Source organism: Pleurodeles waltl, chromosome 3_1 (genome assembly GCF_031143425.1).
Source record: "Pleurodeles waltl isolate 20211129_DDA chromosome 3_1, aPleWal1.hap1.20221129, whole genome shotgun sequence".
Classification (NCBI taxonomy): Eukaryota; Metazoa; Chordata; class Amphibia; order Caudata; family Salamandridae; genus Pleurodeles; species Pleurodeles waltl.
Window position 1 is genome coordinate 1,345,227,048 of NC_090440.1, and position 27,331 is coordinate 1,345,254,378.

Here is a 27,331-nt window from a genome sequence, read left to right on the forward strand (position 1 = left end):
ACGGTTCTACACCAGGTCTCAGGGACATCAAAGACCTTCAGCGTGCCTTAGTTGCAGTTTGCCGCCCATTTAAACAAGATTTCAGCATAGCTTCACTGTAACCCACCCCTCCCTTTTCCTCAAGAGTTCAGCATTGCTCCGTTGGAGTTTGCCGCTCACTCAACTAAGATTTAATTGAGACTTCATTGCGCCTGCCACTCGCCCCATCCGGACTTCCAAGTGGCCTTGCGGCAACCAGCTACCAGAGGGTGAGCAAAGTTAATTTAGGCTGTGTACTTGTCTTTCCCTGACTAGGATTGTGGTTCCTACTTGCAAAGGGTACAAACCTCTGTCAACTAGAGACCCAATTTCTAACAATTCTGTGTTAGCATTATTTCACTATTTTGTCTTTTAAACACTGTCTAAGAAAAGGTTTCACATCATCACTTACAGCTGAAATCCACCAACAGAATACAGACTCCAACAAAGAGGGGACTGATGCTTTCAGTGCCAATTCACGGCACCCGCATTTTGTGCTTTTTATTTAGGCAAATTTTGAGCAATTCGAGTTAGATTATATAGCAGAACGTAGAGTATGTGTCACATGTGGCAAAACCATAACTATGAGGAAAACACTGCAGCAGCAGAATTGTATAACTCCAGAAGCCTTGTCCAAACTGTTCAAAATTTTAACCCAGTTTTCCTAACTCTCAGCCCTAATTCCTAACCTCCCAGCCTAACATTTGCTGTAGTCCTTGCAATAAACAATAGTTTTAGGGCTATCCACACAATTCCGTTCCTTGCACTAACTCTACCCTCAACCTAACTCTTAACCTTAACTTTTCTTTAATACTAATCGTAACCATAATACTTAGTTCTCCTAACCCTAATTTAACTTGTAAAAATGTTCACATCCATTTTTCAATGTTTAGTAGATATTTATTAATACAGAAAGCTTTTTGGACGAACAGATATGTAAAATAACACATTCATACAGGTATTTAATTAGTATCAGAATAAAAATCACTAAAATCCTACAGTGCGTAGAGAACTTGGAAGGGACGTAACTATGAAAACTATCAATGTTCAGCAGAAGGCAGTATTGCCCTAGTATATAATAAAATACATGTCGTAAGCAAGTACATAGTTGTTATAATCTATTCACCACCATAGTCAGCCAAGGAATCAGGAACATTTACTACTGTGAACAATGCTGACATATTAATAAAGTGTGCATCAACAACTGTGCAAAAGCAAACTAATAGTGAACCACATTTATGTCTCAAGTTTTGTATTGCTACATTTCTACTACCCACTGTTCGAACAGTTAGAAACATGGGCAGACATTGTCCTGATGACCACCCAACCCCAAGAAATATGCGTGAGTACCCAAATATAACGTACAGGCGCAAAGAGCACAACACTATCCATTGTCTGGGGTCTACCATCAGCCTTCATTGTGAATCCCACTGGGACCACTTTCTATCACCAAGCATAGGCGTGGCTGAAGGTTGGCTTTCTGCACCAGCGAGCAGCACAGAGTTCAGTTCCTCATTTACCCTCTGTGAGTGGGGCTGGTAGGAAGAGTATCTCAGACCTGAGGACCAGACACCCTCAGAATCAGTGCCATCAGAGACAGAGCAACCCCTAAGGACACCTGCCGCCATCGTCATGGAGGTCCTCAACGAGAGCCAGGATTTCACTGACTTTGTGAGTATTATGCATGCGTCTGGGGGAGCGTGAGTACCAGATATCTCTGAAGAGTACCAAACATGCATCTCTGATTGTGAGTACTAGGCATCTCTGACTCTATATGCATGTCAGACCGATGACATACAGAACATCTCTATCTGTGTGAGTACCAATACATCCTTGACTGTGGGAATAACAAACATGCATCTCTGACTGAGAGTACAAAAATTTGCCTCAGAAATGTTGATGTACAAAACATATCTGACTTTAGGAGTAACAAACATGCATATTTGACTGTGAGTACTACACATCTCTGACTGTGAGTAACAAATATACGTCAGACTGTTGATGTACAAATCACCTCTGACTTTGTGAGTACCAAGAATGCTTCCGACTGAGGAGCAGACATCTCTGACTCTCGGAGTGTCAAGAATCTCTCACTATGTGAGTGCCAGGCATCTCTAACTAGGACCTGAACTGATTCCTTGACAACGCAATTATCAGATGTCTCTGAGCATGTGTGTCTGACTGTGCTAATACCAGGTATCTCTGACTGTCTGAGTGTGTGAGTACCAAGCATCTCTGACTACCTGCGTGTGTGAGTACCAAGCATCTGTGACTGAGTCTCTGATAGTTAGTCCTGGGCAGACATCTAACATTTTGTGAGGAAGATATACATGGTTGTGCCTTTGGAAGCACCAGACATGCATCTCAGTTATTACTAGACGAGCATTCGTGACTCTGCACGTCATAGGACAGGACGTCTCTGGCTCGGAGTAGGAGGCAGCGACCTCTCAGTGTGGGTTTTAGAGAGGCATCGCTGAATTCGTTAGTAGAGTAGCAGTCAGACACTTCTTATTATGAGTACCAGGCAGACATCCCTGACGTTCTACATACCAGGCAGACCTCTCTGATTTTATAACGACCAAACATAAATCTCTGACTTTAAGCAGCAGTTACACGTGCTTGACATACATCTTATTGTGTGAGAACCAAGCAGATATTTATGACTTTCCTGATATCAGGTCAATTTCTCTGACCATGTCACCATACAGACTGATGGGCATATTTACTAACATTTCAGGAAACACAGGGCAGCAAGCAAAGTTGCAACGCCGCGTTGCATGAAAGGAAGTCAGCAGAAATTCACCATCTCTACAAATATATGGCACATTTCTTCTGTCTCCTAGTACTGGCTCACTGTGTGCTGTCTAGCGCTAACGCAGGCACCTTGCATCATGAGGCAAGGGTGGTTCTGTTACAGGCAGGTTTGTTTTTCTGCATGAAGGGATACCTTCCTGCACTAAAACAATCCTGAGCAGCAATTTCCTATTTCTATGCGCTGCAGAATGTAGCGCTCACAGAAAGAGGAAGTAACAAGGGGGAAAGGTATTTCTCCTTGTTACGCTTGCTTCAGGAAGGTGTAGCTTTTTGATGCAATCCAAGGTTTTCTTGCCTTAGTAACTCCGGGATTCCATCGAAATCCATGGTGGATGCATGGTAACGCCCATGATCTACTGATGGAGCGCCTTCCCAACACAATGTACCATGAGGCAGCGCTATGTGCTGCCTTGTGTTACTTAGTTTTTACTAAACTATGGAAAACCATGCAAAGTGGCTTTGCGTGGGTTAGAAAATGCCAAATTATATTTTGTGTCGGTGCTGCACCCTAAAAGTGACAACAGAATACAGAATTCCATATTCTGCATCATAAAAGTGATACAACCCAACGATAAATCTTTGAAAATAGAGGTCTTAATAAGTACCTGACAGAGAAATGTGGCTTGAAGTACCTAATAGCCATTGCTGATGGTGAGCAATGGAAACAACTATTTTAAACTGTGGGTGCAAGGCATACAGTTCTGGGAGGACTGTGGAGTGGTGTACTGGTACTGCGGGAGACAGCATGGGAGAAGTGCAGATCCCCAGAAGGGCAGTGACCTCATGGAGGGTAAACTGGAAGGTATTGCTAAGAGAGTGGTGCAGATTGACAGAAAGTAAGATACAACGTCAAGATAGCTGCTATACTGGGGTCACTGGGGACACGTCCTCTGTGGTGTGAAAGGGACAGCGCCTTTGATGGACTCGAAGACTGGATAATTTGTTGTGAGAGACCCGCCTCAGAGTGCTGGGGTTACCTGCGTGGATCCCATCTGGGGATCTTCAGGAGGAACTGCGTGCCGTGTCAAGGGGACCCCTTGAGGGGATTTCGGAGCTAGTATACTCATCGGTGAGGGAAATCCGCAGGCTGCTGCGGAAAAATCAGGGAAACAATGCAGTCAAAGGAGCATTGTGATGGTCACCCTGGCAGAAGATAAGCTTAGAAAATAGCTCCAACGTGCTGCAAATAAAAGGGCACAGCCAGTGCCTGAACTGGACATATAGAAGTCAGGTGCTCCTTGTCACAGAGTACCTACTTGTTGCTGAGATAACTCTGGAGCAGTATTGAGAAGTCCGGCACTACCCCTTCCAAATGAACGAAGTACTGCTACTGAGTACCTGATAGTACCTGCCCATTTAAAGCACCGGGAATAGTTCTTGTGGGTCTGGACTGCTTTGCTTCCCACAACACAGACTGAGATGCTGACCTGTAGGAAAGCCCTCCTGGCAGTAAACAGAACAATGGCAGCGAGGTGTGTGGTGGCAGCAGTTAGATACCTAGAGCGACGAGTGTGGACTATGTTGGGGGCAGTACCCGGTGGTCTCTGTCAGACGTTTTGCAGACAATGTACTAGCAAACGAAGCTGGGTGAAGAGGCCCTGGCATACAATGTTTTCTTTAGTGTGCTGCTGTCCTTTGGTTCGGGCTGAGGCCGCAAAGCCAGCAATACTCCCAAGTATGAGAGACTCTGGGAAAGGGCACTATTGAGTAACTAGCAGTTTGGTTAACTATTGTATTTTCTCCTTTACGCTGTCCCCGTCCCACTTGAGAGCCAATTAGGCCTGATTAGACTAATCTCTTTAGTTAGCCGTTGCATCGTTTCAACTTGTTTTGGATGATGTATTGTTATTTTTTATATAACTGTGTGATTATTACTAGTAACCAGATTGAAACTAAAACTTAAAGCAAAGAAGTCGATTTTAAAGAAAGTAGCCGTAAAAAAGTTGTGGTTAACATCTAAACCTAGGAAAAACACTAAAATGTAACAGTAAAAAGTTGTATTTTTACCTCTGCGTTTGTGAAGGGTGTATGCATATGTAGTAAACCTTAACCCAACAACTGTTACTCCCTCCTTATCATTAACCTTTTTCCCTTACACATTGCTGTCACTGCCATGTTCAAGGGGCGGAGAAGTTAAGGGAGCACTCCGTCCCTCCACTCAAGATACTTTCTCCCACACCTTCTTCTTACCCAGTGCTTAATTTGTAAATAAAAAGGTGCCGGTGCCCAAAGCCCTCCTCTTAAACACGCGGCTGCTGCAACTAAATGTGTGAACATGGAATACTGAGGCTGAATAATCTTGAAGTCACCTCGGGCTTCTTCAATCCATTAACAGCCACTCACCGCCCCTTCAGCTCACTCTTGCAGCTTCCTGCTTTTCCTCTTTCTGACTCTTCTTCTTTTTTCTCTTCTTCTGACTTTCCCATGTGTCTTTTGCTCACAGTAAATGCTTGAGACACAAAACTAAGCGCCGGCCCTCAGAAATAAGTGCCGGTGCTCAGCACCGGAAACAACAAGAACAAATTAAGCACTGTTCTTACCCCATTACTGCTGCCAATAGTTACTCTTTTAATTACTATAGCGCTATCCCAGCCTCTAAACCGGACTTTCCTTTAACCCCTCCCTCACTTCAATCATAACTCTAGACCGGAGCCACTGGAAGTATGTGATTATGCTGTATTTTCCACACAATTAACGATATGCCGCTGTTGCCACATAATCCATCATAATCTGCAACTTTTAACAAAAAAATTGTTTCTAGCTCAAACTGATAAAAAAATACTAAAAACGGGATAACATGTTCCCGTGAAGTGGAAATCCCTTCCCGACAGTTGACTGGTTGTATTTCTGTTGCATAAAACTATTACAATACAATACAATATTGCTGCATTTGGTTGTTAAAGAAGAACTGATGAGGTAAATATTTTGGCCAGACAGTTTTACCATAAGTGAAAAAAGACAAAACAACTAAGCAATACTATCATAAAATGTGCTGCATTATTTCGCCTAATGTGTCTTTTCTTGCTGCATAATATGGCCAACCCTGCCGCATAATTCGGGCCTTCCCTGCCGGATAATTCCTGTGACCCTGCACTAACCCTTTCTCCAGCTGCAGCCACAGCACCTTGCCTCAACTGTTATCCAGTTTATATCGAGGGAGGAGAGAAAGTGCTGATAAGAGATAGGTTAGAAACACAGCTGAGGGAGGGGTGGGGAGAAAGATAGGACAGGTATGCTGAGTTGACATTGAGACAGTCAGGTAAGAAAGAGGCAGACTGGGGAGCAAGAGGGGTGGGGGACAGGTGAAAGAGACGAAAATAGGAACAGCACATTTGAAAAAGTTAGATGAGTGTGGGAAAGACGTGCAAGGTTTTATAAGGAGATCAATGACTATGACAGTTTAGATAGAGGGTAGGAGGATGCATAAGGGATGAGAATGTGACAGCAATAGGTGAGGAAAAGATGACAGAAAATAAAAAGACTGACAGTTAAGAAGCAGACAGATGAATAGAGTGTGACAACAGGCCAAAGGCAATTGGGGGTCAAATGACTTGGGATGTCACTTTGGCTACCCCTGGGATTTTGGTGCCTTGTCCTTGCTCAGACCTACATATTTTTAAATTCAATTTCTGCCTTTGCCGACTACAGCGTCTGGGTGTGGCTGTTCTATGCACTCATTATGTGTTCAATGTGAAAGGCAATAGGTCTTCCCTGAGCCACACGCTTGGGATGGATGGGACACAACACACACACACAAATATTGTCTAGTTTACAGCTCATGTATTAATAGAGGTGTCCCTTGGGCTCAGCACCAGTAAGCGATCAAACTTTATTAATTGTAGGTTTATTTTCCCTTATATGAAGGGGATTCGTGTACAAGAAAGGCATACATGGCACGATTTAAGCCTACATAGTTACATACAAACACAAAACGATGCTCAGTAACTTTTCTGAAGGGGAGGTTCATAATGGGAAAGGTTTGATAAGGTAATGTTATGTAATGTTTGGAAGAGGATTAACAAGTGACACGTTGAGGCAGCAGTATTAATTGAAGTCAGAGAGGATTCCTCTGGCTAATTGTGTATGACATCGTTTTTAATTGGCCTGTGCAATTACAGAATTTGGACCAACTATAAGCAAATCAGTCTTGGCCCTGTGCCAAAAGCAGCAGCAGTCGGATTCATAGTGCTGGGTCACTTCCCAAATGAATGGGATCACATGAAACTCCAGGTGACCTTGTTAGGTTTAAAAAATGGGGGCCATATTGAATCTTTATGGTGCAGGAAGCAAGGGGCCCAGGCCTGGAAAACAAACTTAGCAGGTAAAAAAGTGATTGCTGGAGATACATGAACTAATTTTGTTGTTTTAGCTCATTTCTGCCATTGTAGAGGGAAACAAATCAGAATCACATGTATTTTGACCCTGGCTCAAAAGACGCAGTTCAGGTGCTCAAAATGCTAGGCCAGCCCCCTCTGAATGGGAACGCAATTAATAATGTTCACTGTTCAGCCACGCTAGGAAAGGGACCAGCACAGTCTTTCTGTGCTGGGCACAAATAGAAAGCATGTCGCGGATGGTTCCCATGTGTACTGAAGTTAGCATCTGGGAAATATAGACACCTTCCAACGCAGGTAACCCTGTTACCTTGGAATTTGACAGCATAACTCCCTTTGTTTGTAGATGGTCAGAAGAAGGCACCTTCCATTGGCCATTTCCCACGTAATGTACATGACGTTTGGAAGGAAATGCCTCTTTTTGCATGATCACACCCAAAGTTTTGGATTCATGCTGCTGTTTTTTTCGACTCTGAGATTGCACCGAGGCCTTCTAACCAGACCTCAGTGACAGTGCTCCAACCCAAAAAGTCTATGTGTGATTGGTTTATACCCATTTGGTGTAGCTTTACTTACTTATAAGTCCCTAGTTTATGGTACTGGGGTACCCAGGGCCTGATCGTTAAAGTGTCCCACCAGGCCTGCAGCACTTATTTGGCCATCCTGGATGTGACAATGTGAAAACATGGCTCCCAGCTCCCACTACAGACTAGTAGAGCAGTTTTAAAGTGCTAACCCGTCTTTGCCATTTAAACTATGGAAAAAAGCCAAACCTCCTTTTTCAATATATATGTCTGCCCTTTAGCAGATCTATCGATTCCTAAGGCAGGGTGCTATATACTAAAAAGTAGGTTTGTATGTTTATATGTCCTAACAGTAAAACCCCCAAATTGTCGCTTTTAACGAGGAAAGGATACTAACCCTGTTGGTGAGTACAGGCTTACACACTGACAACACAGCTGTGCTAACTTCTGAATGGGACTATTAAAGTTGGTTCTTTAAGTTATCAAAATAATTTTACATGTATCCCAACTTGATGCCCAAAACACACGTAATGTAACTTTTAAAGAAAAGCAGCTTGAACAATCATACCCAAATGTTCCCAAGACCCTTGTGGAACGGGACAGGAAGCAAAGGAGCACTACAGATCTTTATGCTTTTATACGAATTGATGCATTCAACTCAAGGATTTACAAAACAACCATCTTATTCATATATGACCATCAGTTCACAGCTCTAACCAACAGTTTGGTGGCGTTCTCACATGAATGTCCTTTATGAGCATTTATAATTATTTGTATTCAGATACTCTCAGGAGAAGCAAGCTTATGGCCCCTCAAAATGACATCAGCTTCATAGGACAACTCATCCTTGACTTTCCAAAAAAAAACCTGAAGATCGGGAAAAAATACCATTCTGTAGGGCACTTATCCACGACACGTTTTCCAACTGTGTTCAATGCTTTCACTTTCTTTATGGCTAATTTCCAATCATTCTTACTCAGTCCTAAAACCTAAAGCATCATTTACCGATGGCAAAACACAGTTCTCAACACCACAACATTCTTCAACACTCTTCTTCACCTAAACCCACAACGGGTATGCTGGAAAGATAATCGGACCTGCAGTTCTCTTACCTGTGACGTATTCAATGCAAAATTTACATTTACATCACTTGTCTTATAATCTTATCAACCTAGAAAGTGCCATTTGCAGTGCCTTTAACTAACATTAGAAAAAAAGTCAAATCAAAGTTTGTGATCAGTTTTAACACTCTGCCTTCAATTACCCACATGCATTCCAATGCTTCTATCTTAATGGTAGAATAACTTTGTTCAAATACCTTTGTTCGGTAGCAGTTAAATCTCAGAGGCAAACACCAGTGTTTTTATTGCCCTTGCCACCTTTGCCCTTTTAGTTGAGGACTTCTCCTAAACCTACACCACTGGCATTCCCAGTGTGCATTCTCTGTCTTTCACAAAACGTTTTAAAGAGGGCGATTTAAGTTAGAAATCTATGCTCATCTCTCCAGTCCATTCAAACTTAGCATTTTCTTTTCAATAAGTTCCTCACAGAGACAGTTAAGGAGGAGTTTAACTGAGACATATCAATAAGGAATAGGGCCGCAGTTGCATACGTGAACTTCACAAATAAACAACACGATCTCCATTTTGGAAGCAGCCTACTGATCACATGACAGAGGCACAGTGCACCACTACCCACCTCGTGGATCCGCCCCAGGTCTCAGGCTGCTGTAGTACTTTCATAGGTCTGGATTTTGTCCTCCAGAGAAAGTAGTGGGTGCCATTCGAGAAAAGTCCCTCTGGAATGGCACCACTAGGCCCATATTTCGTAATGTTTCTGCAGAGAGCCTCTGGGCTTGTAGGTGGGAACTTCCAGGCTCATGCATCAATCCAATCCTTTTTTCCATCTCTCCAGGGCAGAAGGGTCTGCACTTTTCCATGCTTTAGCAATGCCCCTTTTGGCCACCACCAGTTCCAACTACATCATGACTGCAGAATATCTATCACTGTCAATATCTGTTGTAACATGGAGCAAAAATATTTGGGGGGAATGATTAGGATACGTGACAGATGACGGGCATGGAATTCTTCATAATTGATAAAGTATACCTTTTGAAATTGATTGTGGCAATCGGTTTGGAATAGAGAGGAGTGTATGTGTTATCCCATCCCCATTACAGAGGTGAGCGATCGGATAAGGTTTTCCTTACTCTGCCAAGTGTTGGACTGAATTTAGTATAGAATTTTTGATTTGTTCTTCTGTCTCCCCTGGTATAGGGAATATGTGATTTATTCGGCTGAGGTGATAGATGCACACCAGTTCTACCAGTTTTACCTTTGTCTCACCATATGATGAAATATTTTAGGTGAGTGGGGAAGTAATTATTTGTATAGTTTAGCACAAATGACAATTTTAAGGAATGCTGTATTAAGGTTGGATATTTTGTGTCCTTTTTCTTGACAGGTTACTCCTTTATTGTGAGTCCTGATGAAGACCTGCATTTGAGGCTAGAATTAGCCCTATTCCTTTTGCTGGGTCGAAATGTCGATGATCATATTAGACCTGGGTTGGTTCATGGAGACCACCAAAGGGCAATTGTGATTAGGACACTTTACCCTTAGGGAATGTAGCACATATTCTGTTTATTGTAGAATGGTTAACCAACAGGCTCCTGTGTACATAGTCTTTGTAGAGTATTTAAGATAGATTTTTTCACTTTTTCCTTCTTTTCTTTTTATTCACAAGCACTTTTCTCGTACACGTCCTTTATCCTTTTTTGCACTTTTGTCAGAGGGCAACAATATTTTAAAGTGTGATTAATTAAACTGTGTGATGATATAATAGTTAAATTTCATATTTGTATTTGAATTGGGCTATGGACATTTTTTAGCTAATTAATGCTATTTTGTGCTGCATGTATATGATTTCATTTACATTGTAGCTGATTTTTAAACTATAATTATTTTCCGTTTGGACCACTGTAGTTATGTATTGTAACATTGAGGACAGCAGGTTTGGGATCCTTCGGTAACCTTCATCCTTGCACCCGCCCCATGCATGCAAGCATCCCCCTTCCAAAATGGAAGCAATCATTCACATGCCCAGACTTTGTGTAACAGATTCCCTCGCTAAGTCCAACAGCTCAAAAAGTTCAGTGAGGTAATTGACTCTATTCTCCAGAGTCTGTCCTGCGTATAGTGGACCATGTGCAAATATTTAGGTTGGATGAGTCTAAATTGTAAGGCTATTGTTGACTCTCAGGGTTATGCTTGTACCTTCCTCCAGTCGTTGTCTGATAGCAATCCTAGGTCCTCAGCCCATGCTGCCCTTATTGGTCAAATGTGTCATTCGAATTAACCACCAGTGAATGATACATGTAGGAAATCTTATGTACAATCAGTTTATGGAGTAGAATCTAGGACCCCAATGGACTACAGTTCAGTAAATCTAACTGATCTGCTATGTATGGCCTAAGAGTATGCCAGACCTGTTGATCGTGAAAGAACTGCCAATGTTGCAGATCATATTCAGCCTGCAACTCTGCAAAGGATTTTAACATCAGGTCTGACATGAAATATCCCAGCTTGGAGGTTCTAATTGTATCCCAAGTCTTGAAGCCCTTGAGCTCTGAGACCTGTTGCAATGTGGTCCCAAACCACAGAGGAGACTCTCTAGTCTGATGCCCCAACCACTGAAGTGCCCCATGGGTATCTCTCCATGCTTCGAGTACCATCATTGTGGTCGGAAGGAGGGATCTGAGAGGAATCCACTGTAAAGCAAATGTAGAAGCGGTGTTTCATTCATTGCTCATCTACCTGGTGTGAATGCTGGGTCATCTGTGTTATCTAACCACCACTCATTAATAATTATTAGGTGAGACTCCGTGTAGTAAGAGGCAATGTCTGGGATAGCAATGCCCCATCATATGTATATTTATAGCATTTTAATAGTGCTATTTTCTGATTTTGGTGGATCCACAGGAAATCCTGTAGGAGTGAGTCCATTTTCCAAAAGAAAAAAACGCAGCAAGGGGGAAGGATAATTCTGTAGTTGATATAAAAGACGTGGCAGAACAATCATTTTGTATATGGAGTAGTGTCCCAATATGGACAAGGAGAGTGTTGTCCAGAACCCATGGTCAGGTGACCCAACTGAGGTGGTCCCATGATCTTTGCAATTCTCCTGTCATGTTTCTTAGGATTTGTAGGTCAGGCTCCCATTGTGAAGCCGGAGGGAAGCAATCTATGGGGCACACTCAGTATCTGGCCCTGTTGATGGTGAGTCCTGAGAATCTATTGAAGATTTGGAGAATCAGGATTCTCTTCATACTGGGAGCACATCAGAGAGGGAGCCTCCTTCTCTTACCTGATGGCTATTGTGACTGGTGGCCTGGTGGGGCATAAAACCTGACCGGTCTTCGTTGGGCCAGGGAGGGTATCATCTACATCAAATGACTGGCAAGTGCCTTGGTCCAGATTTAAATCTTAATATTCAAGAGGGAGATGGGGTGGTATGAAGAGCAGGTTTAGGTATACCCAATATTTCGGTCAACTGGAACTCAGGGGGCTTATACCCATCCTGTGGGCTGGGCTACAGATCTCAAACAGTGGATTGAGGAGTTGGGATTTATACATTTAAAAAAACTCCACCGGGTATCCATTGGGGCCCATGGTCTTACTAGACCGAAGTTAGGGGGTGAGTACGGAGGTCTGCTACAAATTCTCGAAGGGCAGATGAGTCTGCAGCTGGGAGTATAAGTCTGCATAATAGAAGTCAAAGCATCAAGAGATATCTGTGTCACCTGTCCTTCTATTACCCTCTAATAAAGGCAACAGGCTTGCAACGGGTAGTGTTAGTGCAAAACGTGTCTAGTTTTTGCTCACCTTATCTCCCCAGTGGTATAATCAGCACTGGGTAGCCAACCATGTAATTCTTGCCGTGTTTAGGAGGGTCTGCCAGAGGACTGTCTGTCTTTGTAAAGAAGTCCTAAGGGTGGAGGGTGGGGGGGACACCTAAAACTCCAATTGTAGGAAACGAGTCTTGGAGTAAGTCATCTTCTTCTGCTGTTGTCTATATTCCCCCATCAGATGTCTAATGAATTTCCCTCTTATAGTGGCATTGAGTGTCTTCCAGAGTGTCTCTGAGGCTTTAACCGAGCCCTTGTTTGCTACATGATATTGTTCAATGGCATTCAGGATATACCTCTTTGTCTCCACCTCTTGCAGTCACAAGGCACTCAGGAGCCATCCTGGACAAGACCCTAGTAGGCCTGAGTCTCAACTGCAATTCTACCGGGAAATGGTTGGAGAAACCTCTGGTAAGAATATGCATCCTCTCCACCCTGTGGGATTCAAAGCATGTCAAGAGAAAGTAGTCTAATAGAGAGAACACTTTGTGTGCCTCAGAATAAAAGGTGTAGCAGCGGTTTCAGGAATATAGGGCCCTCCAAGTGTCTGACACGCCCAGTGCTTTCAGAAATCTGGCCAGAGGTGGCAGGCCATGGGGCTTTCCTCTCACCTTACTGGCTATGTCTAGTCTCCACTCGACTACCCATTAGGATCTTCACCCAGTATCCCATCTGGAATTGTGCCACCAGTGCCCCAGTGACTCTAAGAAAGTCCATTGTGAGAGGTAGAGGGGGCATAAGCACTGAGGGCAGCAATAGGTTGGTCGAAGAGGAGCCTCTATATCACCATATACTGGCCCTAAATATAGTACCACACATGGTGACCTTAAGTGGCAGACGGCTATGAATCAATAAGGCCACCCGTGACTCCTGCATAAAGCCTATGTGCAGCACCTTTGAGTAGCTCATATGAGCCAAAAAGGGATATCTGGTGCCCACCAAATGTGTCTCCGGCAGGATATAAATGTCAGTGGAAAAGTACTTGGCCGCTCTCAGTATCGCACCTCTTTTACCTGGATTTAAGAGACCGTTAATATTCCAAGTCAACAGGCAAATATGGCCCCCTAGCCTTGTATCTTTGTGGCCAGTCATGTGAGAGAGTGGACGGTGGTCAGTGCTGGTTGTGAGCCTGTGTGAACATGTCTATTTTTAACAAGCTGTTATGTTCTTCTAAAGGCTTAACAAAAACTAGAATATCATCTTGAAAGAATGTAACTCTTTCTCTGTTTCCAAATAGATTTCCATTAACTTTTGAAAGATGTAAACCTGCCAGTCCAAAAAAGAATGCACAAATATCGAAAGGCGCCATGAAGTGTTAGAAATATGATCAAATTTTGAAAATTCAGAGCCAAGTCAATTTGATAGTATGCCAAACGCAAATACAAAGTTGAAAAGTATTTTATTTCTCTGTTTCAGAAAACAAATCTCAAATGTTTGGAAAGGGATGACAGTCAATTAAAATTTGTTTATTTAAAGACCTTAAATCAGAGCACAACCAGACTTAGCCTGTTTTTCAAACCGTCATAATGGGAGAGACCTACTCTAATGACTCCATGGGGTAAATTACTCTTTCCACATTCCTTTTCGCATTCCTTCCAACTATCTTTTAAGATAACTTTTTCCCTACACTTATTGGAACGTTTCTCAACTTGTCTTTCCCTGGTCTGGCCAATGACTTTATTTTGATCTCATGTGACAATCCTTCAACACAGTTAGGTTCTTTCATGAAAACTTCTTTCAATATTTCTAAAACATAAAACACATCATTACTTTCAGAAGATACCATAGAATGGGGGTGAGTATGTAATCCAGCCGGCAACCAGCCTGCATTCTCCATGCTTTTGCATTCTCGTCTTCAAGTAGTCATGCTGCTGCCCAGCTGTGGCCAAGTAAATCCACTCCACAACCCAAGGCCAGTTTTAGCTCTGGTGGCGCCCAGTGTGACATTGATTGTAGGCCCCCCCATGACAACCTCTGCCATGGATTCCCTCACTAACACCCTGGAACAGGGCCACTCAAGTCTCCATAACCACTCTCTCTCAGATGCAATTTTCATAGCCACTCTCTCTCAGATGCATTGAATTAGTTTTATAGCATCACTCATACCAGTGTAGGGTAGGGTGTCAGAGTACCGAGACAATCAATCCTGTGTGTGTAAATCAGAGTCTAGAAAATGTTTTGTAAGACAGGGGACTACAAGGTGTAGAAGTCACAGGTCATCCATACTGGTAGCTGTACACCGTATAATATCTTAAACACGTTTATTGTAGATACATCTGTCCCCCACAGGAGAACGTACATAGGACAACTCTCGCCGCAGTACTACCTTCCCTCAAACTCTTCAAAATGTTCTTAACCCCTTCAATAAAAATACATTCTGGAGGGACATCCTAATACATAACATCACAACACAAGGCAGTATAGTTTAAGAGTGCTTGTTCTGGAGAAGCACAAACTCAGAATTTAAAATGTAACAGCATGCCTGCGGGTTCTCTTTAATAATAAGAATTGACCTCTTAGCAAATCTATCTCCAGAAAGAATATTAATCACGGAGTTATCTTGACATATTTATTATTGCCTATAAATAGCTGGAGGCGAGGAACGCCGGCAGCAGTTGCTTTAAAAATTATAATACAGTAGCAAACACAACGCCCCCACCCGAAGTCAGTAACTGGTGCGGCCCTGCCACAACCACTGTGAATGCTCAAGAGGGGCTTATTCGCCTCCTGTGCTGGTAAAGTTTCAAGCACCACTGATTATTTGTAAGGGCATGCGCCCCCTCTAGTTCAGATGAAGCAGCTAGCCCGCCATGAGCATTGGAACACCCGTCAAAGCATAGATCATCATCAGGGTTTGCTAAGCATGAGCGCATTAAGGCCCATATTTATACTTTTTTTGCGCCGCATTTGGGCTGCTTTTTGATGCAAAAACTGCACAAACATACAAAATACTATTGTATTTTACAAGTTTGCGCCGTTTTTGCATAAAAAAATGACGCAAATGGGGCGCTAAAAAAGTATAAATATGGGCCTAAGTGCCACACTTCGACACAAGCTGCATCGTTTGAAATGATTCAGGCGGTCCATAAAACAAGCCAAAAGACCTATTGAAACAGGACCAAATGTTTATTAAGATCTTCCTGTTCGCAGTATTCCACACTTGAGTAAGCCTGCAATAGCAATTCGACTGCTTCAGTGGTTCTAAGTCTTTAACTACAGCATACCACCCCTATTCATCTGCTTCTGCATTACTTATGTCCATGGCTATCGTAAAATGCAAAGTTGCCATTAACCACGATTATTTTTTAAGCATCCTAGTGACTCTACCATAAAAAAGGGAACATGGTACAAACTTTTTAAATATATGCTAGCTATAAACATCAAGTCTTTTGATATTGAGTAAATTAAGCACTTTTAGTGAACTAATTAGTGAGAGAAGTTCAACATGATTTCGAGCCCTTGCCCAAATATAATCCGCCACAAAATACTGGAGCTGGAGATTATTATGAATTTGTTGAGGCTGTAGATTACCTTAAATTGCACTTCATTGATGAGCCAGACATCATAATGGAGAAACATAAATTCTACACACATGATCAGTTACCACAGGACCTATTGAATCTTACAAAGAAGCACTTATATTAGAGGTGAAATTGTGGTTGAATGCTAGGAAATACAAGAGCGGGGATTACGTCCCAAGAAGTCTATCTTCAAAATAAATCATTGTCAAAAGTGTGGAGAGATGTATTTGTTCAGTTAAAGAGTTTCCATAAGACAAATATTCTAGTGCAGATATTTGAGCTGGCAAGAGCGAATCTTCAATGGAGAGGAAAGAAGATAAATTCAAGTATCATGGCATCATATATAAATGATCCAGGTAAAACAAATATTTCCTGTTGAACAATAAGAACTGTCCGGCTTGTGGCCATGCATTGATGCAAGGGGCCCTGATATGCTGAAAATATCAATGTATTTAGAACCACTCTGGACTGCATCTAACTGACATGGGACACACATACAATAGAAGGAACAAAAACAAGGAATACAGACATCATCACATAACACGGGCATGCATGAGGGGCAGCGAAAAGCAGGTGCCTTCTGAGACACAAGTAAAACAGCAAGAAATATCAATAACACATGCAACCTAACACAACATGACATAATATAACATGTCTGACTCTCTTTAACATGGTAAGCATACATGCACTAAAAATATAAATGTGTAATGTATATCGACTACTAATCACAACAATGAATTTTCTAAATTGCTTAATAGCATATCTGCTTCCCCTAATCATACTGTAAGTTAGAAGTGAATGTGATCAACAATCATAAAATGTGCTAATTCACAAAGACAATTAAATAACTACAATGACGTTTAACTAAAATAGTGTCAAATAACCTTAATAGGATGTTTTCCTCTCCTTAATATATTGTAAGCTAAATTGCAATAAAGATGGCCTAATTCATAATTACTACTAAATCACCACAGTGGATTTTAATTAGGACATTGTTAAGTAGCTTGGGGCCAGATGTAGCAAGCAGTTTTGCCCATTATGTGTCTATGGGAAAATGTGTTTGTACAAATGGCCCTTAATAACAGATCTACCTCATCGCATGGTAGTGAAAATAAAAATAAATATGCAATATGGCTATAAGGGTGTCACCATGATCCGTACTCTTGTGATTTCGCAAAGTCTACAACCAAATACAACTGAGAGAGCATCAATGTAATCAGGGACTTGCTGTGTTGCCTAAGCAGGGTGCTTCTATGTATACTCACTAGATACACTGACCATAGAAATATAAAACCAGAGACCAAGGGGAATAACCACCAGTCTTCTGCGCCATTGCTTCAATGACATCCTTAGAACATGGAGTGTTTATATGAAACAAATAATTATGTAATAAAAATAAAATCTCAACAAAGCTTCCTCATAAAGCAATCATGTCAAGTTAGGGAAGAACATTTGGCTCTATCATGCCTTTCCTCACTTGGTATAAAAAAGCTCATGAACATGGTCAACGTGCTGTCCATATTTCTTGCCACTACTCAGTGGTTCATCATCAGACACCCTGTTGTCTGAAGAATCGATAATCCTTACTATATGCAGCATGCTTGAGGAGGTGGGTCCTGGGCAGGAGCATACTTTGAACCTGGAACACAGCCAGCAACATCTGTCTCCAGCCTACATGGTGCATTCCACAGCCCAGGCCGTTTCATCAGTGCCATTTTACCTTGGTGGACCATAACCAGATCGGTCTCTACGTAGGCTGAATTGAGGCATATCTAAAATCACCCTTGACCTCTGTGTTTGCATTATGATGTCACAGCAGACCTCCAACATGACTCATTAGGCTTCAGTGATGCAGTTTAGTGTTGTACGTGACTGAGTCTAGCCTCTACTACTTTTCTTAGTGGGTGGCAGCAGGAACACCGCAAAAAAATAATAATCTGCAAGCATTGCAGGATCCGTGGCATGATAATAACATTTATGTTTTTTGTTTAGAATGTTCTTTTTCCCGTATTTTCTTACCTAGGTTCTTAATGGGTTTTTTGAAAATCAGAATTCTGAGTATGAAAGTGGATTTTCCTAAACTATATCTCAGATCTATTTTGCTATTTTTTTAAAAACAAATCTTGGATTTTGCTGTTTTTTTTTTTAAATGATCTTCTTTGTGGTTTGAAATCTCAACACTTTTAGCCAGTAAAGACATGGTTTCTCCTTAATCCTTCATAATTTGGGGATGAGCCATGGAGCCTCTAAATTTCAGGTGGGGTTCTAGGTGAAAAGGTTACTTTTTGTAAATACACTATGACTATTCAGTAGGATTCTATTTCTCTACTCCATTTTGGAAATCTGCAATCCAAAAATGAATTCCATATTAACTGTTCTCAATTTGTATTAATAACTGTGGTTCTTTGCCTATTGCTATCTCTTGGGGCACCCATCAGGGTTTCCGCCATCCACCCATTCTTTTTGCAATTGCCCTAGAGACCCTGGCTGACAAGCTTTGGCAGCACTATTCTGGACATGGCCACTGTTGTATAGCCAGATTAACACTGTATCTAAGGAAACAAAGTGAATATCTAAATTCAACAATGTTAGAATTCCTGCTATTTGTAGCTCTTTCTCGAGTGAGTATCAACTGGTGTAAATCCCTCTTTTATCCCCTTCCAGGTAGCACAATCAGATTCACTCCAGATTCTCTGCTTTTGTGGTGTGAGGGCTCTCAAAAGCACCTTGGAAATTAAGTCAATTGCAATTCGAACTTAGGGCCTGATTTAGAACTAGGTGGACGGATTGCTCCGTCACAAGGATCACAGATATCCTGTCTGCCGAAATATAAATCCTATAGTATATAATTGGATTTAGATTCTGGCAGATGGGATATCTGTCACTGTTGTGACAGAGTAACCCGTCTGCTGAGTTCTAAATCAGGCCCTTAATCATTACGGAGAACTACTTGGTTGCCAAGCTATATGAACAGACACCCCTCTGGTCATCTCTCCTGCTGTCTATTGTGGGATGGATCACTTTAATGAAAATTATTTTCCTCCCAAAGCTGCTCAATTTTTGGTGAATATCCCCATTTCTCTGAACAAATCCTCCTTATGCACTCTTATATTTAAGATGATTGAAATAGAGTGGGCTGGTGGACAGCCAGAACTAAGTGAGAGACATTGACACTACCCTTCCATTATAGCAGATTTGAAGCCCCTGATGTTTTTGTGTGCCAAGGCTCACTTTGCATGCTATTGGTTAAACTCATATACTTACCTTCCTCATACTGCTGCTGAACTAGAGAATGTAGCCCCTGTACCAATCTGATCACTCTTGCAATACTGCTGGCTGCACTGAATTGTGCGATGTGACAAAATATACTCTCCTGATCTTCCTATGGCGTTTGGCATGCTGCTTCCAGTCACACGTGAAGTAAGAGTGATTTCCCAAATGCACTCCCTTGAACTCTTGACATGGGGTACTCTGTACGGAAAAGGCAGCTTGAAGACCCTGGTAGATATGAGGGAAACCTCTTTGCTCCCCTTTTGACATTTTCTTCTACTGCCGTTTCCTTAATGCCTGTGGCTCCGCTTTTCAGTCCTCCTCTTTGGAGCCAGCTAAATTTAAAACCCCTAACAAACTTACAGCAAGGTCATCTAGAAGGCAGCTTGTCTCTCTCTTATTTCATTCTATACTAGATTAGGCCCTAGCACTGCCTCCCTGGCCAGGGTGGGTGGGTGACTGAGATGGTGAGACACTATCCAGTCACATTTAGAGGTTCTGTCGCACTCACACTATCTGCTCTCTCAGACCTCTAGGCTTTGTATTATTAATTTCAATTCCTTCATAGAGGATATAACACCTGTTTGAAACTTTGGAAATGTAGCCTTTGAACTTCTTCAAATTATGCTACATGTGGTGTGCCAGAGGTGGATTTTCTGCACCTGGATGGTAATGTGACCTTGTTTGGGCTTTTTGAAGTTAGGTTGTGAGTGCCCTAGATATCATGGTGGGGTGTGCAATTCCTTTGTACCTGACGATTATTGTCTTGTGCTGGGTGGTCGGGGGGCTTCCCTCTCTACATAAAAATGTGTGGTTCTTTCATTTTCGATGGCTAAAAGATTGGTAGCATGCAACTGAGGCAAACACAGAGCTCCCAAATTCAAATCATGGCTCCAATTGCTTATTGTCTGTTATGTTCCATATGAACTATATTCTGACCTTCTCGCCCCTACATCCAGTCCCAGAGATATATGGTCACCTCTGAAGTCTCATCTAATTAATGTCCATGTGTGATCTAGCTAGCTGGCTTGCTTTCTTTTGAGACAAACTATTGCCCCCACAAAGTTTGTTGCAGATACTTTCTTAACTACAGGTGCTATCCTTGGCGTTATGATTGATGGGCTACAATGTTGTTGTGTGTGACTACTTAGTGGTGTGCATATCGCTATATTATTGTATTTCAGATAACTACTAATTGGTTTACTGTCATTTAATAGAATAGAAGAGTTTTTCTTTGACCTGTACTACAATTGTACTACCAGTTCCTGCAGTTATCCAACTCCAATATTTCACAGACTCCGTATATACCACTCCCCCTCTAATCCACAAACTCAGGAAGTTTCAGTGACCAACCAAATTCTGTGTTGCAACAAACAAGAAGGGGTGGCTTTGCAGAAATTAAGGGCCTGATGTATATATTGGCAGAGATGGTAGTCTGTCACAACAGCAGTGGAGTACTCTCCCCAACAATATAGTAGTCTGCCCACTGTGTTTATATGCCAGCAGACCTTAGGGTCAATCACAGCCAAGACTACTCTATCTCTGCCGTGATGTATCCCCTTCGACAGCCCTAGACAATCAGGGCTGTCGAAGAAATGGTTACATGTCGGCCCAGCGAATTTAGATGGGCAGATATGTAGTCATTTTTAACTAACTGTTCATTATAATGCTCCCCGTGCGATAGGAAAAGCCTCCAATGGCGAGGGGAGCATTACTTTTGTGCGTTTCAAATAAGAAATCCTGAAACTGGATTTTCTTTTTGATAAAAAGAAAATAAAACTTTTTGCTATAGGGCTGCGTACTTCTGATGCAGCCTAGTAGCAAACAATAAAATGCATTGACAGGAATCGCCATGACAGCGATTCCTGCCAATGCCTTTATAAATGGCTGTCAGGTAGGCGCCATTTATAAATCTGGCAGGGAGAGTAAGCTCAGTCTAGCGAACGTAAAGTCCTCCTCTAGGCAAAGGGAGAATACTCCGTCCGGCAGAATGTAAATCGGGCTTTAATTATGTTATCAATATAGGTATACTATGTACTCCCACTTGCATGTGTTATAAAATAGCAGGAGGCATGTACTGATATTTGTAGGGTTTTATTGACAAGCACAACCCAAGCTTGGTCATCCCTGGGCAGCCAGGAAGTAACTGACAAGCCACTGTACTGTCACGCTCAAGTATCAACAAAGAATCACACTAACATTCTAATATGACAGGAAGCATTGAGGGTGCACCTAAGTCATAGGTCATAATGGTATGTCAGCGGTACCTTAATTTGGGCATACTTTCCTGCAGCTTTGGGAATTTTATCAACTGTGTTGATTTACTGTCTGATTATAGGAGATTTATTAAATGTCTAGTTAAATAATAGTTCATGTTGGTTTAAAGTCAAAGTAAAAAGAATTAGATCCTGCTTGAGAACATTGTAGTGTACTATATATACAGATGTGTATTCCTTTGCCGTTTTTCGTTGAGCTGGGAACTTTGGCTAGCCGGAGCACAGCCTACACAGATGTATTCTAGGTAGCAGCATTAACCTGGTAAGATAGCTTTGATGCAATGTTGTGCGTGTGACTGTGTTGTATGTTTTAGACCGTCATTCTTTGTGTGGTTCTAAGGTGTGTTCTTGTGGTGTCGGTGGAATACTGCTTTATTGTCATCTACATGGTTTTGGTGCCATGCGGTGTGCCTGGGTTGCAAGAGGTTCTATCTAGCTTGTTCTATTTTAGAAAGGCAAATTGTATGTGTAATTGAGACAATGCTGAGCAGTGAATATTCTTGGGTGGAAGGGGCTTTGGGGTGTCAAACGGCTACCAATTAAGGCCTTAGGCATGGTGTTGGGTGTGTGTGTTGAGGTCTCTCTAATGTTAATCCATGGTCCAAGAGAGCTGCACGCCTGTGAGGTATTTGTGTACATGGAGGAGAGAAAACAGAGCAGGGAAGAGAGGCAGAGTTACAGAGAAACATACAGACAGGGATTAAATATTGGGAATCCATTATCCTTCCACCTTGTGATCATGAAATGATCCCCTCAGGACCAGTCTCTTCATGAATGTCCAAGAGAAACCGTGCACTTTGTTTTGGTGAGGCCCTGGGGGGCTGAAGACCTGTCTATGACCCCAGTAGAGGTGAGTGGTGGTGACAGATTTGACAAGTAGATAAAAAACATACTGGCTTCTGGGATATGGTGGCTGTTGCCAGTAATATGTCTGCTGTAGAGGTAGGCAGGAGCCAACGGGCAGATGAAGAGTGTGAGCAGAAAGAATCCTCTACTGGGAACCGAAATAACATGTGTACGTGATCCAAGAATCCTGATGCTCTGATGAAAAAAAACAATTCCAAGTGTTGGCAGCATTGGCATGCTTCTTTGAACAAGGGGATATTCATGGAACCGCAGTCTCCAAAGCTAGGGGTACTCTGAAATAGCAGCAGGCATGATATATTACGGGCTAAGTGGGGGAAATAAGTACCTTGACTCCTAACTTATGTCCAGGGACACACAATATTGAAATTCCAAATGCATAACTTAAGAAAGATAGAATATTTTTTGTTTTACTTTGACACTGTTATCTGGTGTATTTTTGTACTGTGTGTAAAAGTGCAAAGTCTGTATTGTAAATCACTCTACCAAGGCGTACAAAGTCTGGTACAATCAGTTATTGTACATAGATGAAATGACTAGTTAAGATCTACCACAGCGGAGAGTCAACAGAGGCAGACTGGTCCAAAAGGAATTCTGTAGAACTAGTTTTTGGACAGGTCAGTGTCTCCTAAAGGCCCAAATACCTGTGGCCAGAGTGAATACCTTATCCAGATTTACAGGCCACAAACTCACAAAATGGTGGGATTGGTGGGGTGCAGTTTGTTGCGATCTCTAAAACCTTCCAATAGGCCAGATTATCTCTGATTAAGAAACACTCTTCCTTCAGGAAACACATAGTAGTGTCAGTATCATTTATTCATATATCTTATTTCTTTATCTACAGACTGATCTGGATATATCCTATGAGATGAACTATAGCAGCAACAACTTCACATATTATGGCTATGTCTGCCCTGCTTTGGAATCCACCACTCTGGAAAGCAGCTCCAATTTTCTCTCCTTCCAGACGCACTTCATCCTCTGCGGCTACTTACTGGTCTTCATCCTGGGTGTGGCAGGGAATGGGCTAATGCTGGCTATCCTCATGCGCTACAAGCATGCACGCCGATTGACTGAGAACTACCTGCTGCACTTGGCCATAGCCGACCTTCTGCTGCTTCTCACCTTCCCCTTCGCCATGGTTGAGGTCCTTTCTGGGTGGATCTTCGGTGAGTTCCTCTGCAGGACAGTGTACTCCATCCACAAGGTCAACTTTTACAGCAGTAGCCTGCTCTTGGGCTGTATCAGCGTGGACCGCTATCTGGCTGTGGTACACGCTGTGCACACCTATAATAAGAGGAATCCTGCCTCTATCCATCTGACCTGCTTGGTGGTGTGGCTTCTGTGCCTTCTGCTAGCAGTACCATCACTCATCATGCTGGAGGTGTCCCATGTTAATGTCGGGGTCAACATCAATGGCAGAATCAATACCAATGGTAGCAGCAACCCAAGCTACAACTACAGTAGGTGTGTCTACTCACAGTTCTCATACAGCAGCAGATGGTGGCATGCCAACCGCTTTGTACATCACTTGGTGGGCTTTATGGTGCCGCTGTTGGTGATGAGTGTCTGCTATGCAGCCATTGTGCGGGCACTCTGCAGATCACAAGGCTTTGGGAAGCAGAAGGCGGTGCGAGTGGCTCTGGTCATCACTGGGGTCTTCTTCCTCTGCTGGACCCCATACAACATTGTTATCTTCCTGGACACCTTGCTGGAGCTGGAAGCATTGCAGGGCTGCAGCCTGAGCCTATACCTTCCCAGTGCCATCATTGTGACAGAAGCACTGGGCTTCCTGCACTGCTGCCTCAACCCCATCCTCTACGCCTTTATTAGTGTCAAATTCCGTCAGGAGCTCCTGAGGGTCTTGGGACAGATGGGCTGCCTGGGTCAAAGGGGACTACAGAAGGTGCTTCAGATAAAAAGAAGAAGCAGTGGTACTGACTCAGACAATGCCACCTCAGTCTCCACCTACTGAGGTTGATCCATCGGGGAGGTCATCCTTCGGTCAGACAGACAACAACCACTGCTTTGCCAGGAATAATATCTATGGATTCATGGGAAGGGAGTCCTGGAGTTTCTGCCAGTACTAAAATCATGTGTGTATAACTTGAGCGGAGACAAGACTGAGGCAGAGGGAGACTGAGGCACAACTTCATAGCCCTCGCCATTACACTGAGGAGGTTCTTGGCACTTATCAGGCACCTAAAAGCAGGTTCCACACAAACACAGCACCTTACAACTATGCAGATGGAGCTATAATCCTATTGTGTGATCTTCAAGCTCCTGAGTTGGGGGGTTAACTCTACAATGTATTAGAGGCCCATTAGTTATGATGTAGCCTCACTTTTTATGCCGAATGCCAAACTGTATGTGTTTATGGATGGCTCAATATATTCAGTTCACGCATCTGTCTTTTTACTTAAAACATTTCTGCTAACAAACAGGCCGGACAAATTTGGGGGAAATAACGGCCACCCAGTTATATTACCTGGTTGTCAATGGAGGCTCACCTTCTATTGCTCAAAACAGATGCTAATTTTCAAAAGTGAATCTAACAGAGAAAGATGGTAATATAGGAATTAGCAGATCTAAAGACAGTCATGCTTCTGTCAAAAAGTAGGCATAGGTATAAGAGTCTGTTTAAGTCAGAGTATATGTGTTTGAGGAGGGAGTAAAGGGCAAAACCTTTACTTTGTCTTTAAATCTGGCAACATTGTGGATGAGAGACTAATGGGTGGTCAGCTTTCTCCAAAGTTCCCAATTTAATCTTCTAAGGAGCTGGGAATTACCGAGATGCCAAACCTTAAGTTCCTTATCTCTGTTATTTTTTCAATCAGCCAAGAGGGCAGTCTTAAATGCCGGTTAGAATACAGGGGTGTAGTGTAGAGGGATAGGGCCCCCAGTAATGTTAGGAGCAATTGAATTGAGAGGAAGATCTCCATGGACAGAGTGAAAACTAACACTGCAGTCACTTGACTGGCTGCACTCCACATTATAGCAGGTGGAAGGCATGGCCAGACACATACACTGATTCCCTAAACAGGGGGTTTCTTCAGGCGTGTGTAGTGAATTATACAAGGTTAGGGTAGCTAGGACGTTGCCGCGATGTTGTTAGGACACGCATTCCAGCCCTGCAGCATGAGGTTGTCTGTAAGGAAAAGGAGAAGATTTATATATATTATTTTTAAGTAGGTACTTGCGTAGAGAATTATAGGATGTGAAGGTACCTAAGATGTTGCAACCCTATATTTTCGCCACTGGACACCTTTTCCTGCCCTTAGCATGGGAAAATGTCAGAAGGAAAAAATAAAAAGTAGGACAGTGCCAGTAAAGCAAGAAGGCAGATAAGCTCTCTCAGACATGGAGCAAGAAGTGTTAATGAGAGTATATCTTGAATATAAAATACTACAATAGTACACCGATTTCTTTAAGCTTCATTTGAATAGAACCAAGAAATCAACACTGGTAATCACTTAGTAAAAGTATGAGACATGCATGTATGTAGAATACAGCTAGCTTGCAAATTACTTGGACTGTATCTAGCCTAGAAGTGCATATCATTTTTCACACGTTATTAATCATTCAGTTGCTTCTTCAGAGGTCCCACAAAATTCAGACACTGTCCACTCCCTACCAAAATATCTAAATTTATAATGTCCTTTTAAAACGATATCGCAGCCTTGCTATAAACTACTGTTGACTTCCTCCACTGCTCTTGGGTGTGCTTTATACCTGTCCAGGAAGGTAAAATTTGAGGCCGTGGGAAACACCATAACCATACAAACCATGGCCACACTGTCTGAGACTGCGAGCACGTGACGTACGTGTTCTGTTATATGTATGTTTCTAATCGTACTGAAATGTTTCCTGAACGAACTGCTCCCTTCAGATAAATAAGTGTATCAACCCACTTACACATACATATCCCTCCTAGATAGATACAATAGAGTGCTTAGAAGGTCTTGTTTTTGTTTGGTGAATTTATTTCAACATGAATGCAGTTCATTTAACTACTCTGTTTCACTAAACGCTTTTCCAGGTCAAAAGGTCGTCGGTGGTGGTTGGGGATTGGTGGGTTGGGGGGACATCAACAGGGAGCTAGGGTTCTGCTTAAGTGTTAATTTTTCATTTCAGTGTTATATAAACCAAATGCTTAGCTTGTGTGATGAGAAGTATGTGTGTGATTTGTTTTTATTAATAAACAATCGTTTGCCTCGTTTTAAAAAATCCTGGTCTTTTTGTTTTTTAAGCTGGAAAAGGTGGTGGGTATCTGCATTTCCCGCAGGGGCTCGCATCACGCTGATGACCAACCCACAGGTTTGTCTTTAGAGCCTGGTGCATGGGACAGATGAGTGATGCAGGAGGAAACGCAATGAGCTAACACAGGCAGGGACCAGGAGAAAGCAGAGGCTCTCACAGACAGACGGGTTGTCACCTGGTGTTGGCTGGTTTACAAGAGGACGCACTAACAGGATCATTGGGGATGGTGGAATGATGGGATGATGGGCTGTATTCAGTGTATTTTAACGCTCACACATGCAAAGTGGAAGTTAACTCTCTTGAGCAATTGTTATTGTTTACCTACCAGGATGTTTTTAGCTTAAATGGGCAAAGTGAAAGTAAACTCTCTTTAGCAATTCTTATTGTTTATCTATTATGATGTGTGGGTTAAATGTCTACTACATATACCTGGTACTGTTATTTAGTAAATGCTAAAGGAAAATGGGCATAGCTTTGATATGCATGAGGGATAACGGGTGTTCCATTGCCATGGAATATATTTAGGAAAGTATTAGCATTGTTC

General features: G+C 42.4%; 1 protein-coding gene across 1 annotated transcript; it reads left to right on the forward strand.

The window, feature by feature from the left end:
* The first annotated feature begins 1,526 nt into the window (after positions 1-1,526).
* On the forward strand, positions 1,527-26,748 carry CXCR5 (C-X-C motif chemokine receptor 5). Its single transcript, XM_069224792.1, has 2 exons — positions 1,527-1,689; positions 23,372-26,748. Exons 1-2 carry the CDS (start codon positions 1,651-1,653, stop codon positions 24,500-24,502), a joined length of 1,170 nt encoding a protein of 389 aa, XP_069080893.1. The 5' UTR covers positions 1,527-1,650; the 3' UTR covers positions 24,503-26,748.
* Positions 26,749-27,331: the final 583 nt, after the last annotated feature.